This window comes from Pyrgilauda ruficollis, unplaced genomic scaffold, assembly GCF_017590135.1.
Source record: "Pyrgilauda ruficollis isolate IOZ18807 unplaced genomic scaffold, ASM1759013v1 scaffold56, whole genome shotgun sequence".
Taxonomy (NCBI): Eukaryota; Metazoa; Chordata; class Aves; order Passeriformes; family Passeridae; genus Pyrgilauda; species Pyrgilauda ruficollis.
Window position 1 is genome coordinate 2,354,386 of NW_024527266.1, and position 20,119 is coordinate 2,374,504.

Here is a 20,119-nt window from a genome sequence, read left to right on the forward strand (position 1 = left end):
CAGCTGTTTGAAACATCTGGAGATAAGCAGCTTTCTACAGCAACTTGCAGTGCTACCAGAAGAGAGTACATTTGGCACTTTTTATTTCTATTGCCTAGATATCTTCTATTGTTTGCTCAATGAAAAAAGAGCTCTTTGGAGTGGTAAAGAGTTCTCCACAAGGAGCACAGAGAGTGCTTAATCAGATTTAGCTCCTTAGCTAAAGGTAAGGATTAGATGGCAGTGATCAGAAGGGTGAAAATAGCATCTACTACACAGTTTCTGGTAGTAGATTTAGTTTACACCCAAACTTTCTACACGCTGGCTTAACACTAAGTAACAAGTCCACTGTTACATGCAGCATATTCAAATGTCCCCCAGGAAGTAAGTTTTTCATGGATATTTAAGGTTTCTTTCCCACATCACAGTATAAACAATCAAGATCTGTTTCCACACCTGCTCTTTTTTTCCCTCCTTTTTTTTCCATTCATTTTTTTAAATATTTGAGGACTATTTGAATGGCTTACAGAAAATACAAAATGTCTTTCCAAAGTGGAAAACTATGAAAGTTGGCTAAAAACCTTTTGGCATAGTACTTCTAAAGTTCCAGGAAGCTAAGCTTCTAGTCAGGTTAGGTTTCAGGTAGTGCTGGAAGGGAGCAGTTTAAGGAGTTTACAGTAACCAAGCCAGCAATGTCAGTTCCTTTTGCCTCAGTTTTAGCTCTCCATCAAGTCTGACAGCACTTGCACAGCACAGAATAAAAGCTCGAAGGCTGGGTGATGCTTTCCTGACCTTTGACTACACCAGTGGAACACGGAGTAGGACAGAGACAGAAATGGGTCAATGCAGGAGCAGCATGTTCACAATGCACACAAGTCCACAAGGAAGGTAGAGCTTTCTTAGCTGTATATCTGTCTCTTCATGACTGCTGACAAATTAGAATGGTTGCTTTTCAAGTAAGTAGAGTTCATGTCTAAAGCCACCCTAGGGCTGAGAGCAGCAGTTTAGAAAAGGGAACACATTCATTTCACTTAGAGTGATGAAGCCATGAAGCAAGTATGCAAGAAGCAGCTACCACCTTCTTCCAGCATTCTGCTTGCCAGGAGAAATACCTAAGGGAAGTTTCCAAGCAGTAAAACGACCTCAGCTGTGTGAAGGGATATTTTTGTCTAATAAAGATGGGCAACTAATTATGGCTGGGATAAGAAACTGAGTAAGACCACCACGTCATAACTGCTGGCTGAGCCCACTGACCGTTTCATATAGGAAGCAAGCTGAGTTGTATGAAAAAGCAGAAGCTGCCAGCCCTACCACAGAGAAGACAAGAGTTACCTTCATCTTACTGAAGTACAAATAAAGACTCATATGCATAAATCCCTGAATTGAACCCAAGGTTCCAATTCAAAGGCTCATCTATCATAACCATAGCTGACTTGGTATTCTATACTTTGTCTCAGACATTACTATCTCAAAATAGAATTCTGGCATTACCTTTCACTAACTATTTCAAGTGACACACACACCAAACTGGAACCAGTTTTATTTTTCTAACTGCTAAACTAACTCTGAGGAGGTGAAAGGACCATCTGCAGCATGGCACAAAGCTGACAGCATCAGAAAATTTATTTTCCAGTAACAGTTAACTTCAATAAAATAACTGGAATGTGTAAGATTGAGTTTTGAGTTTCACACTGAATACAAACAAAGCAGTTCAGGTAAGCAAAAATGATTCACAAAAGCTGAAAATGACCTTTTGATAAAGGATTCCAAATAGAAAGGGTTAATATGAAAGACAGTCTCTTAGCAAGTCACCTCAGTGCAAAACTGATCCACACATGGAAGCAGTAAAATGGTGTTTGGAGTCAAGCTCTTAGTTCTTCAACTGTTTGACACTCCTCACTCAAAATTTGCCTGAACCAGCAATAAGATTTCCCCCTTTGTATTAGAGGATAGAAAGACAGAAAAATAAAGATAAATAAAAAGGAGAAAAGAAAATAACTTAGAAAAACACACAGTCCTGCTACCAAATAAGAAAGAAAGGAGAAGAACAGAACTAAACTACGCCTGCAGTCTTTGCAGAGCCATTTATGCTGGAGATGCACTGCGTCTACTCCCTTTCTTCAAGCGGATTAATGATCAACTAACAGCCACTCCAATGAAAGTATTTTAAGCCTTCTCATTAATCTCCTGACTTGCTGAGAACTGCTGACAGGTGAGATCAGTCCATTTCACAAGTGCACAGGAACACAGTTTTGGCAAGACTTAGATTCTGTAATAGAGAAACACTGTGCAAGGTTTGCTTGGGTGAAGGGTGTGGGGATTTTTTACAAAAAATCTTACAATCTTCTTACAATCCAATCAGAATAACTCAATTTATTAGTCACAGACCATGTCTGAAATTTCAGATGGTATCTTGCATATATGTGAAACAGCCCATTGCACAGCATACAACAGACCTTGAGACACTGCTGAACTATTTTCAACAATTATTATATAATGTAGCAGTGTTTCCTACTCTAAAAATGTTACATATGGATCTTGCATATCCTATTTCATCTGAATACCAAGATTTTTCCATCTGAGAGTAGATTTTGACCAATAGTGGAAGGAGTTGTTAACTACAAAAATAATAAGCCACATCAACTTCCAATCACATTAGCTCTCAAATTTTGACATCAGACTGTGGAAGTCAGACCAAATTTGTATCAGCCTTGATCTTTCAGATAATCTCTGACAATTTCTCCAAGAGTCATCTGTACGCCTTCATGCCACTCCAGAAGAGCAGACACAGCACTATTAAGTCATTAATTTCTCCCTTGTGCTCTCCCTAGTCCTGTTTTAACCAATCACTGCATACAAATTTTACATTACTGCTGAGTTTAACAACTCGTTCTAGAACTGCAGAGTATTAATAAAACAGAAACCAGCATGACCAACATCTGCTTGCTAAACACAGGCAACATGAAGGGGAAAATCAGAAGGGAACTGAAGAACCAGGTAATGATCACTAAACAAGGTTCCGAAGTCTCTTTCCCCACCTTTCCCTATTTATTGCCTTTGGTATTCAGTGAAGTGGTTGCTACCTGCTTCATTGGGTATGACCCTTGGTCCCATAAATGGTATCTGTTATTTACACAGCAACAAGAAGCAGCAATCTCTGCTCTTGTCCATTTGGGGATGGAAAGAAAAGCAACATTTCCTATCTGTAAGTACATGCAGGCACACATGTTTCTTCTCTAGGAAGATGCTCTGAGATCCACACAAAAAGCTTGGCACTAGCATTCTTTCCCACTGAAGCTCCAGACATGGGAAACACATTTCAGATGCTGGGTGGATTGGGACTGTGTTTTTATTATTATTATTTGGTTAGGTTCAGATCAGACTCGCTGTTTACCACTATCCAACTGCTCTTGTGTCTTGCTCACAAAGTTAAAAGGCATTCAAAACATCCTGCAAACAAAGACATTCAAACATTAAAGCCAGATTTATCGTGGCATTCCTCAAAAGCTTCAACATTAACTAGAGGGGGATTGGCATAGTTTAGTGAAAAAATTTTAAGTAGAGGGAAGAAGGTAAGTCACATGATGAGTTGTGTATAGGGGCAATGAAAGGCTAACATACACATTTAGGAGCAAAGCAATTACATTAAGTTCACACACTATGTAATCAGGAACTCCTACTCCATCAGACAAGATTACTTACATAGATCAGTCCTGAGTAGTATCTCTCCTTCAAGTTGTGAAGCACAGAAGCCTCATTCAGGCACGTGAGCTCTGCCATATCTTCTACTTTAGAGAATTTAGGGGGGTTCATCTTCTGGATGTCATCCTTATTTACTTTCACTTTCTTTCCATTCTCTGCCAGCTCCACGATGGCTTCATCTCCTACTTCTTCCTTCAGGCTAGCTGCCTCAAAGCCATTCTTCTCTGAGGGAACCCATACCAGCTTCTTAGCTGCCCAGTCAGCCTGAGTCAGGGGGTTATTGATGATGTTTTTGTCCACATAAAGGTACTTATCTGCGTCTCTTTGCGACATTGTGGTTTACAGCTGGGGACCTGTGAAGAGAGGATGAAACAAAGAAAAAAGTTATTTTTAAAGCCTCAAATTGCCTTGCAACTTCTCAGAGGCAGACAGGCACATGCTAAGTACTCTGAATCCCTGGTCATTAGAGCATGCCTCTCCCTTCTTTAATTTCATGTTAGTAAGCACTGCTAAAGTTGTCAAACTTCCAATAAGGCCAAGGTTTTGCTTGCCAAGAGTATGAAAAAAACCAAACTAGCAAGCAGTTTATAAAAAACCCCAAAACCTACAACAAAACACTGTCCGTTAAGCATTTGGAAGCCATTATTTGGCAAAAAAGAGGAAGCACATTAAAGTGGCAAGCAACAAATGATTTGTGCCAACCCTCATAGCATCAGACACTATGTCAGTAACATTCAGGTCAAGATTAACCCTTCACTGCTCTATTGGCAGAGATATTGGCTCAGAAATAAAATCATAAACGTGTAATCAACACTTTTACTTTGTATCTCTTTACACTGACAAGCTATAAATCAAAAACCACAACTTCTCCGAAATGTCAACTACCAGCCTAAAATGTGAGGTGCGCTTTGCTTCTAAAAGACAGCAGAAATTTGCAGACACCAGTTAAGACTGATATTGGATACTTTCCATCACCAGCTTAGTAGTAATACCCAGCCCACCAGTTTATATCTTTTTTTTTTTCACTAGATAATGTTCAGTAGCAAAATATCTCCAAGATGGTTACAGAACAAATCAGGAAGTTTTACAGGTAAATATCTTCTAATAACATCCTTCTATGAAGCTGTGGTCAAATAGAGGAGAGAGTTTCATCCCTACAAAAGGGAGACTTAGGCGGCATACTTGAAAAATGGCACCCTAGATTTAGTGTTTCATCAAAACCAGAACACTACCGCCAGGGATTTTCCAGTTTATAAGGCAGCAATTTTATTAGTGCCATTCAGAAGTCCTTTCAATCAGAAAAGGACTGCATGCGTCAAGGCTCATTAACCATGTAACAGCAGCCTCTTTACAAGATGCCATAAACATTACTTCTCGAATTCTTCCTCACAAAGATACCAGTGTCCTCAATGTATGTTTCTCATAGCTTGAATAGAAACTAGAGCTCTTTACCACCTAAAGAACAGGAAATTAAAATATGAGTACTTATGTCCTAGAAGGCTATCAGGAGCTATATGGATAACTTCTCTACAGAATTCATATTTACAAACCAGCAGGCAAATCAAGTAAGTGAAGTCTGACTACACACACTGCAGACAAAAAAGTACTGAAAGCGGGACAGAAGCAGCTCAATTCCCAAAACATGCATGAGAGCAACAATAGATGTAGAGTCCCAGCATTAGCAAACAGTGAATGAAGCCAGAAAAACATCAGCCATAATAATGACGGGCGCCAATGCCCACACCAGTCATTTGCAAGCGTGTAGGGAAATTCCTTTCAACAAATGTATCGCTGTAAGTGGTATGTAACTTTGTGCCAGAGACTGTATGGATAGCTGTATATTCACAGTCAAAAATTCTTCAGCAAACAAAGAGAAAATCACTCTATAAATAATCACTTCTTTTAGCTTGAGTTTAAAATCTTTGTCTTAAGCCTTACAGGATATGCTAAGCAGCTATTCCACACCTGACCTCATCTTTCCTTCCCCACAGGGTCACTGACACTTCCCCCTCAACCACAATGGTGATTCTCAGAGCAACTCCTCCTTTTCATATTATTCTTGAAAACTAGATTTTAACGGATACACGACAAAGAGATTTGTTGTAAAGATAAGATGAAGCAGTCTGGAGGCTGCCATAAAAAACTTGAGCTGTCAGGAGAGCTCCAAGACCATGCCATAAGAGCAAGCCTGACAGAGTATATAGCAAATAAAGAAGACCAACAATTCAACAGAAAATATTAGGATTTAATAACACTGCAGAATATCATCTGCAGGTTGTGATCAAGGGGTTAAAAAAAGGGAGTGGAAGGAAAGAGGGGAAAAAGAAAAAAATAAGAAATATTCAATTGTGTTCAGGGTTGTATCAGGTTTGGCAAAGCAACAGCTGTGCTCTACCCTCCATTACACAGCTTCCTGCCTATGCACTCCCAGAATGTAACCAGTTGCCTTTTTTGGCTATAATCAGGCAGGACACAGAGGCACTATGCTTCAGCTAAATTCAGTTTCATCATTTCCTGAGGAATCCAAAGTAACCAGCCATCTGAAGTGTCCTACATTACACTGAAATACAGTCCTCACTTCCTGGCTGCTGGAGTACATGCATGCATTCAGTACATCTTAAGATACATTCTACGATAAAGACTAATTCTTTTTTGGCTAAGGAGTAGGTAAGACCACAAAAAATCTTTCAAAGGGTATCCCCAGTCAGTCCTAGATCTGAAGAAAACTAAGGAAATAAAAATAGCTACAGAGAAGTTAATCAAATTCCTTGCAGGAAGAGAACCCCAAATTATCTCACATACGACAAGAGAGCATCTTCAGCCAGTAAGAGATCATTCTAGAGCATCTATACCTTTTTATTTTCAGGGCTCAAAACAACTTTCACAGTAGCAGGAGAAATAGCCTAACACAGCTATTCTAAAATCTCACCAAACAAGATATTCAAGATATTTTTAATATATTAAATATATATTAATATAGTATAATCTATTGTATATATAAATATTTGTATTTATTATAAGTTTTAATATTTTAAGTACTACCAAATAGTACTGAGGAGATTCCAAAAGGGTCTGCACCTCAGACTTGAAACAGACTTGAAAATCCCCTTATTGCATGGCAGCAGCAGCCTTCTTATCATCACCTTAAACTAGCTCTCCTGTGCTCCAGAACAGAATCCTCACGTAGTAGAAGACAGAGGCTCAAGCTAAGCTAACATGGCATTAGAGCTATTCTCGAGGCTGACTTCGAACCCACAGGGCGTCTAAACTAGCAATACCACAAACCAACCATTAATTTCTCTTCTCCACAAGAACAGTACCAGAGGAATCAGATTCAGCAAGTTCCATCTCATGGACTCCTAAACTTATCTTCCTAGATTATGCTGCATTTCACTGGGCATTTCTAAAAGTCCCTTAAAGTGGTCAAGGAAGGAAGCAAGCTCAGTAAGCTCTTACAGCAGCTCACAATGAATGCAAATCATTGCTGTTTTAGGAACAAATTAGGAAGCAATTTGTTTGCCTGGTAGTTTGCATTTGGGGTGTAGATAATTATGTAGGACAAGGACATTTATCTTTACATAGCTATTGTGCAACTGCCAGATGAGAATACCGTTAACAATATTCTTTTTGATGCCTGTCTATAGGCAAGATGACCAAAGAATACAGAAGGAAGACAGACCATCCTTGTTTTGAGTTTAAATGTCTCCTTCCTAGTATTGTTTCCAAAAACGACATACACTACAATCACTTCCCCGTTAACCCAGTATGTTCCCTTATTGTGGTTCACAGCAGTCTAGGGATGAGGCTGGTCAGACTTTGCTTGTTTTCCATTATTTCAGAGTCCAAGAGACATTCTTTGCCATTTAACTAACTACATAATTGCCAGAAAGATGCCATACAGTCACAGATAGAGACAAAATAATCTCTACAGTCATGAATAGGATGGGACCAAGACATCAGTACGTAGTGCAACCTTAAAAATAATACCAACTGCCCTGTTGACAAACATGTTTCCCAGTAGACAGATTCTTTTGAGAGGAACAAGTCAAACACTGGATTTAACTTGACATGCATTCCCTTTGAATTAGGCAGAATTACTTCAAACCCTCACTGAAATACAGTTATATGGACAGAAGTTTGCCTCAGTCTCCTGCAATTTCATAGCCTTAAGGCTTGAATTATAAGACACTTCACACACTCTCTGCTTAAAGCAGCATCAAGTGCTTCCAATAAACCTGGGAACAAACACTTTATCTGGTTTGGAAAGGTCTAAAAGCTATCTCTGCTGTAAGGTCCCTTTCTTTCAATTACAAGTGTTTTGCAACTGCTAAAAGCACAGAACAATACCTATTTGCAATTTAATTTTCAATAACTATTTGCACTACATCCCCCATTCCTTCCTGCTGACTTTACTCTGTCATCAGCCACAGAATTTCCTGGGAGTGAGCCACTGCTCCATTAGATAAGCTTGGGCCTTACTAAACTATGGAGCTAACAGCTGAAGTAGAAATAGAATTCATAAGAATTCTATATTTATTTCCTAAGAGCATGACTGCAAGAGTTAAAGCATCACACTTACAAGTATTAGAGCACTGGCTGGGCAAGGAAACACCTCCAGTCTGAGTTACCTAAACCATCATTAAAGTAGGGATCCACACACTGTTGTTCTTAGCTTCAGCTCCTTTCCTAGCAAAGATGCATTACTACACTAGAATAGACAGTTTTATTCACACATATTTCATTTCCCTACTTTAATGAATTATGAGAAGTTTGTGAAGTACTGTACTACACAGGATGCGAAATAGCCATATACATGCACTGAATCCTTGGCAATTCATGTCACCACTTCAGAACTTTGCTGTAAGACTGAGCCTGCAGGAAAACAGACATAAGTGGATAATTACTGGAAGTTTTCTTCTGTTTCATATCCACCAGTGAGACACTGTTACAAATTTTCTGTGATTTCATATTAAACAATCCTCCCACATGGTTTGCCTAGTGCCTTTCTACTTACAGTGCAAGAGGAACTACCCTAAAGGGTGACAAAAACAATGAACAATAAATAGCAAACATATTTAGACTACAAGTCAATTTATCTTTCTTTAAAGAGTTCACCTTTTAAAAGCAGTTCATGAATACAACTTTGCCACCACTTTCCAAACTATCTTACCTTTAGCAGGTTGCCAGAGGGTGCAATACAAAACAAAAGGCCCTTTCACAGAACAAAAGGAATGTACACCATTTCTATAGGCAAGACAAGACTTTTGCACTAGGAAGTTACTGCACTACTGGTCACTCATGGCCCTATTTTAGGTACAACTAAGTTGTACTCAGTGAAGAAATTTGATTATTTGTTAATACAAAGCATTTAAAAATTAATCTGAGAAACTGCTAATGATTCCAACTAAGTTTGAAACATTCAGATGTTGGGAATCCTTACTAAGCTATGATCTGAACAGCTAATACTTACATTATTCCTGCAATTCAACTATTTCATTTTCCCTAGCCAGCTGAATGCAGTTCCTCAAATTAGAATTTAGGAGCAGCTAGAACGCTAGACTAAACTAGTCTAAAATAGACTTCAGTGGCCAGGCTAGCTACAGTGACCATGAACTGACAATATAGAACTCCTAACCCACCAATAAAAAACTTCCTATAATTCCTTTGTATTCACTAAAAAACTGTTCAGATCTCATTTGTTTAGGTTGACACTTCACAGCTCCAAGTGCCAGTATATTTATGGAAAAGAAAACTGTAAAGTTTGTTAGCCCAAACTGCTCCAATTTGTAAGTAACACCTACATAAAAACCGGAGTTTAAATCACTAAGGGTGAGAAATGAATCACAAGGAGGCAGAGGGGAAGGAGAAGGAAAAACTGGCAGGAAGCTGAACTGATGGACAGGTTATAGCTGCTTATTTCTCAAGTTCAGTACATTGAGACACACCAGTGCTTGGTGCTTCAGGCTGAATGTAAGAATCACAAATTTCAGTTATCCCAGAGAGAATATAACACCAGGCAAGTACCTGAGCTCGCAATTAACACCCCCTCACAGGCAGCCCCCACGCTGAAGGCACCGAGCTGCACTTACCCTTTGCATTCAGAAAGCTGCCATGCAGACTCATTTCTTCTATTTCAGCTTTATTTGGGATTCATAATGACTGCTATTAGGCTTACTGTAGTTCACTGCTTCCCTCTCCAGTCACAGTCTGACGCACACAATACATTGTTGAAAGATTTATTTCACAACTGGAATGCAGTTTGCTGGCAATTATTGTTGCATACTCAGTTTGACTGTAGTGCTGCCCAGACTTGCCAGCTATCCTGTTTATTACTGTAAATTAAACTCAAGGTAGAGCATTAAAGTGCCCTCTCTGTATGTGGGGCTCTAAGAACCTAGAAGGGGGAGTCTAATGATCTAATGCATAAGTGATGCTTCTATTGCACGGAAGGACTTACTGGCCAGACTACAGGTAAGACAAAAGAAAGAAACTGAAGGCAATTTTGCACCTTCCAAGTGGCCTAAAGGTACCCAACACACATCCTCAGACCAGTGAACATGGAATAAATGTCTCTCGGTTTCTCCATGTCCAGCCCTCTTCCTCAGCTGCCAAGCACCTCTCTGGTATGTGTGAAGCAGCACTTGCATATATTCTACTGTAACAGCTGACAGAGGGGGTTTGCTCTGGCAGCTGGGACTGCCCATGGTAAAATGCAAAGGCCACAAACCCACGTACAAGCAAGACACATGTCACTTAATTGTCACCTTTTCTCTCCACTGGCTTCAAATACAGCAGGACTGTGAGAACAGTCCTATAAGCACGGCACACATGCATTTAGCAAATATTAATGCCAATATGAAGAGGCTACTTTTGGGTACCAAAGACTGAAAACAGGATAATGCAGGCTTCACCACGGGCTACAGAAGCACAGGAACAATCTTGGGCAACCACACTGCATGCAGTAATTAACCACTATAGGTTACAGGCAAATAAAGCCAGGCATAGCTTCCCTAAGTTAATGCTAGGGAGGGTATGCTTGCCTCTATTTTAATTGCACCTTATGAGTTCAGGGAGACATAAAGACTACTACACAATCATGTAGATGGCACCAATACAGTTAATCAGCTCTATGAAGCCTGTGTATGCTGTTTAAACACACCAAACACTGATTTAGGGAGGGGGAGGGTAGCCTTCTGTTGATTTCAAGTCCAGTCTTTAGCATGACAAAGCTAGGCTGGCTGCCACCCAACCCCATTCACTTTGAATAAATATTCAAAGTTTACAATCCTGCATAATACACTTTCTGCAACTGTTGTTTCTCATTAGTGGAGTACAGTACATGCCTTCTCAGCAGAGGAGAGAATTCCTCTTACAGAGACAGTGTGCCCACAAGGAAAACATTCCAGGGGGAGAACACATTCTTCGTGACCACTCAGCAAAGTAATCCCACTTAAGGAGACAGCTGTAGTTCAGAAAATTGCAGCCCATCCCTGCTGTTCAAGCTGTTTTGCTGGAAGACTTGTTTTCAGGAGGCATAATGGCCCGCGTAAGTTCTGATCAGGCATGCAGAGTTCCCTACGGACATTGCATGAGAGGGGGAAAGCGCTTAGAAAGTTTTAACCTTTCTTACCTCGGGGTCACTTTTCATTCCTTCCCTAATATTCTGATTTAAGGCTAAAAAGGGATCTGCCAAGAACTCTGAGGCACTGTGTAAGCTAACTCTACATACATCCATTAGCACTCCCTGTCATCTTTGTCGATGCCGGGTTTCAATTCACTGCAAGAGCGAACAAGGAATAAAACAATTACACCTAAATACAGACACAAAAAATACAGTGCTGGTTCATCCTTTTAGATGCAAATATTTAGCATTTACCTGGCCAAGATAAAGTCATCTTACAGGAACAATTACTCTTGCTAACATTAACTGACAAATTGCTTTGATCTCAGCATCAATATTACTAATCATCTTCCAGCTCATAAAGAAAAGAACAAAGCATTAGTCTAAATATGTCCAGTAAATAATTTTTTTAAGTATTGTTTTTACTTTGCAGCAAAAGTTTCTCTAAACACTTTCAGCTCAACCTACTGCGCCAAACTAGGACTGTGTACAAGCAGCCTTCTGCTACATCTCATATTTTTCTTGTTTCAAAACATTCTGCTGCACATTTACAGCAGCTATGGGAATGGCAGGCAAAATCCTGGCATAGAGAAGTGTACCGCCTCTACAGGGTCCAAGCTGGATTCTCAACCCTTCCAGCAACACATAACAGCTCAATAAGAAGACCTATATCTCTGTTTATGACAGTGATGTCTGAGGTAGAGGTCTGAAGAATGACACTTTCTGGACATGACAACACAGCAATTCTTACACAAAGAAGAAAAAGCTACATAGCCTTTATGTTCCAGGATGTGTAAGGAAGCCAGGTTGAAAGTATTTATGGTTTTTAAATTTTTATTTGTATTATATTTATATTTGTTTTATAAATACTTGTGCTCATAAACATCATGTTCAAGATAGTCTGAAAATCCAAACTGTGGCATTTCCCTATTGCATACAAGGTCTGGCACAGCCTCTTAGCTATCCATTATAAGCATTGTTCTACAGAAAGCTCGTGATGCAGTAGAGCACATGAGGAACACTCAAGTTTGTCTTCTGGTTAGCTTGCTCCCTCCCTGACCTGTGCTTTCTTCTCTCATTGGCAAATATATCAGCCTTTAAAAAGGAACAGCATTAGGCATCGCTAATTTTAGAATTCACCCAACCGTGCCCTCCTGTCTGGATCTCCTGAAACACTGATTTTTGTGTTAGAGGAGAAGAAAGGACCCATCTTTCAATCTCAAATCAGTAAAAGCAAGGGCACTTGAAGTAGAGACTTAGTCTGGACTATTACAATCATGGCTATATGGCATATACAATTTTATATATTCTGGCAATACAAGAAAAAACCTTTTTGGGAAAAAAAAGAAAATTATCTCCTTTTGACAGGTGACTGATACGTCATTCCATGGTTCCCATACGAGGAAATAAATATAATTTGAAACTTTCCAATAAAGTTCTGCTTCCTGCCCTAAAAGGATCAAAAACTACATAAGGAAACACTGAGCACAGAGTAGCCAAACTGTTTCATGTCTCCACCATAGTTAACAACGTTGTGCACTGCCATACACACAGCAGTGCTGTGGTGCTGAGGCACTGGAACAGGCTGCCCAGAGAAGTTGTGGATGCTTCATCCCTGGAAGTGTTCAAGGCCAGGTGAGATGGGGCTCTGAGCAACCTGGCCTAGTGAAAGGTGTCCCTCGTGGCAGGGGATTGGAACAAAATGATCTTTAAGGTCCTTTCCAACCCAAACCATCTCGTGACTCTCCGATAGTCTTCTCCTTATCTACATGAGCAAGAGCTGAACCACTACTGCAGCTGCACTTTTTCCTGACAGAATTAGCAATAATACAACATGGTGATACTTATCACTTAAGTCTACATCGAGTTTTTTGAGCACTAAAGAACTAAAATTTATTTATACAGTTCTGCCCATTAGGAAAAAAATTAGGATTTGCCACATAAAAGATTACCTCCCACCATGTGCAAGAAGATAAACTGATTTTGCACATGTATATGTCAGTGCTACATGGGCAATGCAGATAGCTTTTAGAAGTTAATTTGCCTAATAAATTGGCAATCCTTATTTTATGACTAATACATCTTTCTCATCACATTTGTGTGTTCTCATTTTACTTTTCCCATCATATACTGCATTAAACTTGGAAAGGGCCATTAAACCAATTCACAATAATTTACTGTGTAATGAAATGTCACAGACTTTAGTGTCTGCTGTAAAGATTCATATTGCAACATAAACCAGTTCGCTTAGCTTTTATTGCCTGGGTTAAGTCACAAATCTTAAGGCACAATTTAAAGAGTTTTTGTGCATGTAGAGAAATCTTTTTTGGTATTTATGCTCCTCTAAGAAAGAAGATTTACTTGGTCTGTATGCAGACACATCCACTTGAAACGCAGCAGTTTCAAGTATCCAATTATTTAACTATTTTAGGTAGTCTACTGTATATCTGCATCCATACTTCCATTTATCTGAACAATTCTGAGAAGTCTGAATACATTCCACTTGATGTCAGAAAGGAATAAAAATCATTTCTATCTCTGAACAATGGGAAAAAAGTGATGTCTGAACCACAACTATGAAGGACAAAATATATTTAAGTGGCATTCTGCTAAAAAAATAAAATTCCACTAATACAAAAGAAATATTTCTTAGACTACTTCATATGCATTTACAAGCAAAAAGTAAAATTGTTTTCTAGATAGTTACCACAATGAGGAATTTACAAATTAAATTGCTGTTTCTGGTTATCTTAATCTCAAATTCTCCCCTTCTGACCTGTTTCACTCACTAACTGATAAACACACAACTATTTATCCTCACAACCACCCAAAAAACCCAAAGCAAAATGTCAACACCTTCCTCTACATTTTAAACTATGACTGATATAGCCAAAACAGAAGACTGAGAGTATTTTGTTTCATCTACACTTAAAGAAAAGGTACAAAAATCAATTTACCTTATAAACCAACTAGTTTCAAGTGCTTAGCCAGGAACATTCTAATCCAGTTAACTGTTTACACTCAATATTTCTTGTGAAGTTCTTTCATCTAAACACCCTGTATCTGTTCAAATATGTCTAAATCCTAAGATAAGGTGTCTTTTCTTAAATTGACAGTGCATCAATGAAAATTACTTTGTCACACAATTCAAAATAACTGATTTTATCAATTCTAGCACAGAAAGATTGGAATCTGTTGCAGCAAATAGCAAGGAGACTTACATGTAATAGTCCCCATCAAAAAGAACTTACTAACAATTGACCTACAAACTGATACTACAGTTCTGTTAAGTCAGTCACATCTGGAAAAAAACAGAAACAACTAAATTTTTAATTGAAATTTGGTTGTAGGTTTCCTTTCTTTTTTTTCATTCTTGAACATTTAAAACAATTATATTATTAAACCTAACTGGGTTGACTGTTGACCATAGCCAACTTTAACCAAAGTCAAACCTACTGCACCTCCAAGGTTGCGTAAAAGAGTCTAAATTCAAACGAACTGGTCAAATTTTGAGCTTAAAAGAACAACACAGGTGAATGTACCCTCATCACTACAAACAATACAAAGCAAAGTAAACTATTACAAGAGCCTGCTTTAAGTCTTAGATTTTAAACAGGAAGCTACCCAGCAGGAAAAAAAAAAAGCCCTCTGACTGCACACAACTGACAAAATAGAGCTGTAAAATTTCTCTAAACCTTTTTTCTTACAAGTTGGAACGCCCACTTTGCTTTCACGCAAATCAGAACTCCAGTTCTGTGCGGAGGCATACATCACAATGGATTTCCTGCCGAGACTCATTAAAATGGTAGCTCTTGATGAATGGAAGTATTCATCAGTTAAGAAGACTTCATGATACAGATTTTCAAGTTAAGTTTCCCTTAACATATTAATTATTAGCCTGTTTTTACTGAAGTTGCTTACCCATGTGGTTTTATTTACTGCTTTCAGTAAAGTCAGCATACATGCATTAGGAGAAATTTAAATTTCTAGTCATGAAGACAAGCAGAATCCAAACCCTATGAAAACTCTACAGGCATAGATTTCATAAATAGGTCATGAAGTCAAGACACAGCATACAGCATTACACTTCATTATACCTCTCTGCAACCAGCAGCAATACATTTGTAATACTTCTGCAAGAAATAATTTACAGTAGACAAAGTATGCCAGATCAATTTTCCAGTTTCCCTTTCGCTGTGGTTAAAAAGGACATGACTTAGCAGTACTAGCTCCAGCAGTATCACACAATGAAATCAATCACACCTCCATCACCAGAACACTGCACACACTAGTGACTCTCCAGACTCTTTAGGATGATCAGAAAGGCAACATATCGTGAGGAACAGTAACAGGCCAAGGGACCACTAACTGAAAATGGAGATAACCCATTGTGCTGAACACAACTGGGCTGCAGTGAGGTCAGAAACTGTTAAACCACTACAGTGGCCTAGGACTACAAGACAAATCGGTGTTGAGATTATTACTTCAAGTACTCTGAACAAGTTCTCACAGCCACTGAAGAAAAAAGCGAAGCGGATAAACCATAATTAAGACGAACTTGTAAATTGATGCATTTCATTTAGTTGGACAACACCCATTTGCATTAGCTTGCAGGGCAGAAGTTGCATTTGTGTTTTTGCTTCAGCATACTCTATTAAAATCAGGTTGCTAGTTTCCATCTCTTTCTACACTAGAAAACTCAATTAGAACCATGGTGTGGTTAAACTGAAAAGAAATTTAAGGTACAAGGTCACCGAGCCACCACTAAGTTAGAGCAACTGCCAGCAAAAACAATGCTGCTGTAGGCAATCCTTTACTATTACAGTTTTGTTCCAACCCACAGAAGACTTAATGTCAGGCACACAATTTCTCTACTTAACATGCAAACAGCTCTGCCTCAATTATAAACTAAGAAAGCAAAGAGTAACGAGATATTTACACAAGAAATCAAAGAAAAAAATTTATCTTAAGAGGGCATTAAGTGCACTATTAAGTCAAACAAACAAAAATACATTAAATCATATACTGAGGATCAAGGTTTTGGACACCTTTTAGTAGACATGCACACTAATTGTGAGCCCCTAAAATGCACTTTAGTCATCAGTTAGTTTCAGCATGTTACCCAATAACCCAAAGCTACCACACAAAAAAGCAGATGTACTGTGGGGGATAACACAACCTTAGCTTTGACTTCCCCTTTCAGTAAACCTTGCAATAACTAGATGAGTTCCTGCACCTCCCATGGGCCCATTTATAATCTCACCCTATTACGGTCACACTAATCCATAAGCAACATCAGTCTGGGCAAGACACAGGGATAGGGATGGGGTGGAAGCGGAAGACTGAGAAGAATCAGCTCAGAAATCACAATACCTCTGACGAGTGTCCTGTCTCCTTTGTTCGGGACATTAACAGAATCAAATCTGAAATTTGGATATAGACAGACTAATCTCCCCGTACAACTGAAATGTATTTTCACAAAGCCAGTAGTACCTGCATGTGAATAGCCTGACACACGACCAGCCTGTGAATTATTACTTGAAAACAGTCAGTACGGTATTTTTAAAGCCCTTCCAAGATAACAATGGTTCGTGCTTTCAAGATAGTTGGTTGAAGTGGTAAACGCAAGCTTCGCATTTGTAGTAGATACATTTGCAGTGCTAAGTAATGTTGCAAAGAGACTTGAACACCTGTGGCATCCAACTGCAAGGCAGTTTTCAACTTCAAGTGAGTATTAGAGCTACAACCAGCTACACAGCTTGAACACTCTCCAACATTTTGCATAATACCTAAATAATCTGCTGAAGAACAAACATTATTTTAGCTTCCTAAGTGAGAGATTTTTCCTATGATTTTACTGGACAAGGTTGTTTTTATTTTCATTATTATTATTACTTTTTCATTAGATTCATTTCAAATATTATGGTGTAGCTCTCACAAGCTATTTCTCTTCTTAAAACATTCTGAAACACATCAAAATCTACCCAGAGGAAATAATGAAAAAATCTTATTCTTTATCTCTTGTGATGAAATTATCATCTGGCAACTTTTTTCTTACAGGATTAACTTGAAAGAAAAAGAAACAAAGAAACAACCAAAAAAACAACCCAGGACCATGGTAGAAATAGCCTAACAATCTATGTAAAGGCCACTAAGAGGACTTCAGTTTCTCCACTCATTCTTTTGGGGCAGACAGAACCTGACTATTAAGTCTTCCTGTTTATACAGAAACAGACACAGGCTACTCAGCAGCACAAACTCTTCTCCAGAGGTCACAAATACTTCTCCACAGGTCTTCCAAAGTCAGACCTTGGCTATACAAGTCAAGCATCCAAGAGACAACACCAGATCCCCAAAAGAACCACATCACTCACCAGCTTGGTACCAGTCACACTCACTTTGACGTTTCAGGTCAGTAAAGAAGTTCAGATCCCCATTTATACCCACTACTACCAATTTTGCTTCTACTTTAGTGTTATAGAAAATTTTGCCTGTCCACCTCCATAAAGACAGTGCACACACTACGAATAAGTGCCATAAACAAAACTATCAAGAAGTGGAACACATAATTTTCAGCAGTTCCACCTGAATATGGAGCATCACAGAACTGCTGAATTACTTCCTTGTAGTTATTTTCACAAGGTCATATTAGTATGAAGTCTTGTGTTTATACAGTTTGGGAAATTGTGATTAACAACTTCAAAACCCTTCTGTGCCACTTACATTTATCAACTGCTTTCCCCTCATTACAACTTTCTAGTTAATAAAAATATTTGTTTACCCCATTGAAACCTTGCGAGAGCACTAGAGATGCAGACAGTGCATCTATGAGTCAATAAATGTCTGCACCATGATTTTTGCTGCCATTTTTACTGGAATGCCATCGATAAGTGAACTTAGTCACATCATGACCTAGTGACTAATTTCAAAGGCATTTTACAAAGGCAGTAACTGATTAGAGGGTTGTTACTTTGGAGTTAAAACTTTACCATACCTAGCCTTATGAATAGGAGATGTATACAAGAGTCAAGAATGTGTAATTTAATCTCTCAATCCACGGTTCAACAGTCTCCATGTAAGCTACCTTGTATTTCCTTACAGAAGGCAAATTATAAACGGACCTTGGCCTGCAGACTACTGCAGTATCTTTACAAGTTTGAAGCATATTTTTTTAATGCATTGTTTGAGAGATTACTCTGTTTTGGAAGACCTGCCCAGTTATAAAAAAGCTTAGGTTCTTAGTCCACTCTGATGGAGTGTCGCTCAGGATATTGTGACAGGATATGGCAGAAAAACCTACAAAAGAAGAAAGATCAAGAGCACAAACAGTGCTTCAAGAGGAAAAAAAAAAGAAGGAAAGGAATTGTATGAAGGAAAAGAAAATGGAATTAAAGAGTCACTGCATGCAGAGTTTGCTGACCAATGCAGTTTACTTCTGAAAAATCCCCCTTTATTACCAGAAGCGTGTTATTCTTTTAAAACTCATTTCACCCTGTGTTTAGGCAAATTAGGAGCAATTCTCATTAAACTTCCTGGGCAGGCACCACGCTCGGGGGCTATGAAACTTGTTACTTTCCACACCTACCGAGGACAAGTTGGTAAAGATACCACTCAAAGCCGGAGAACTTTTACTACTCGGTTGGAGGTGATGCCTGAAAGCACAAGCTATCTGCAAGAGCTCTCAGTGCAAGCTTCATCTTGCCCTGTCACTCCCTCCTCCCTCCCTCCCTCCCTCTCTCCTGGCCCAAACCGAACGAGGAAGTGGAGCCGGGCGGGCGGGCGGAAGCCAAGCCCATGGCGGTGTCTGCAGGAGGGCTGTCAGCCCGTGACTCAGGCTGCAGCCCTGACAGCTGCCCGGCGGCCCCTGCCCGCTGCCCCCGCGGGCCGGGCAGCGGAGGGCAGCAGGGAGGGCCAGGAGCTGGCTACGGCGGAAAAGAGCGCCAAGCACCCACCCCACCTGCGGGGGCCGGTCCGCGGGGCGTGCAGGAGCACAGCGGCCACTCCGCGGGCACGGGGGGACAGGGGGAGCACACCGGCACGGCAGGTCCCACGGGGACGGAGCAGCAGAGCGCCGGGACAGCGGGAGCCTTCTCGCCCGGCCGGACAAAGAGGCGCCAAATCCGGCGAGGGAGAGAGGAAAGCGCGGCGCCAGGGGGGACAAACCGGAGCCACCCGCGCCCACCGCCCCGCCCGACCGGCTTCACCTGAGCCCGGCGACGGTGGAGGGAAGGAAACGCCGCGGCGGCGGCTGCGCTCCTCACGGCAAGAGTGCGGCGTCCTCCGGCTGCGGCTCCTCCCGCGGCACCGCGACCGCCGCTCGCTCACCGGCTCTGCTGAGCCGCCCGCCCGCCCGGGCGGGGCCGCCCCGCCCCCGGCGCAGCCGCCCGCCAATGGTGCCGCAGCTCCAGAAGATTGACGGCCACCGTGACCAATCAGAGTGGCCGAGGTGTGCGGAGGCTGAGGAAGCCGTTGAGCCGTTAGCAACGCCCGTGCGCCCCGCCCGGCCCCGCCCAGCTCAGCCCAGCTCGGCACCGGGGCAGCTCGGGCGGGGAGTGGCGGCGGCGGCGGCGGGGTTTCGGGGGCGCCGAGGGCTCCACCCCGCCGGCCGCGGGGTCGGGTAGGGCTCCCCCGCTCCGATCCGCTCGGGTTGAGCCCGGCCGAGCCACCCCCACAACGCCCCACGGCGCGGCAGCCCCACAATGCCCCGCGCCGGCCCTTGGTGCTCCCGCCGGCAGCGGGCGCGGCCGGGAGCGGGGAGCGGGGCTCCCGCTGCCCGAGGCCGTGCCACAACTCCCCCGAGATGGGGCTTGGGACTGG

At 40.9% G+C, this 20,119-nt stretch overlaps 1 protein-coding gene across 1 annotated transcript in view; it reads right to left on the reverse strand.

The window, feature by feature from the left end:
* MYH9 (myosin heavy chain 9) overlaps positions 1-19,662 on the reverse strand; it is a 70,340-nt gene extending 50,678 nt beyond the window's left edge. The window contains exons 1-2 of the mRNA XM_041481401.1: positions 19,507-19,662; positions 3,682-4,034 (exon numbers count right to left, since the gene is read on the reverse strand). Of these exons, the coding sequence (XP_041337335.1) occupies positions 3,682-4,014 (333 nt within the window). The 5' untranslated portion in view covers positions 4,015-4,034; positions 19,507-19,662. The remainder of the gene's footprint in view (positions 1-3,681; positions 4,035-19,506) is intronic.
* Positions 19,663-20,119: the final 457 nt, after the last annotated feature.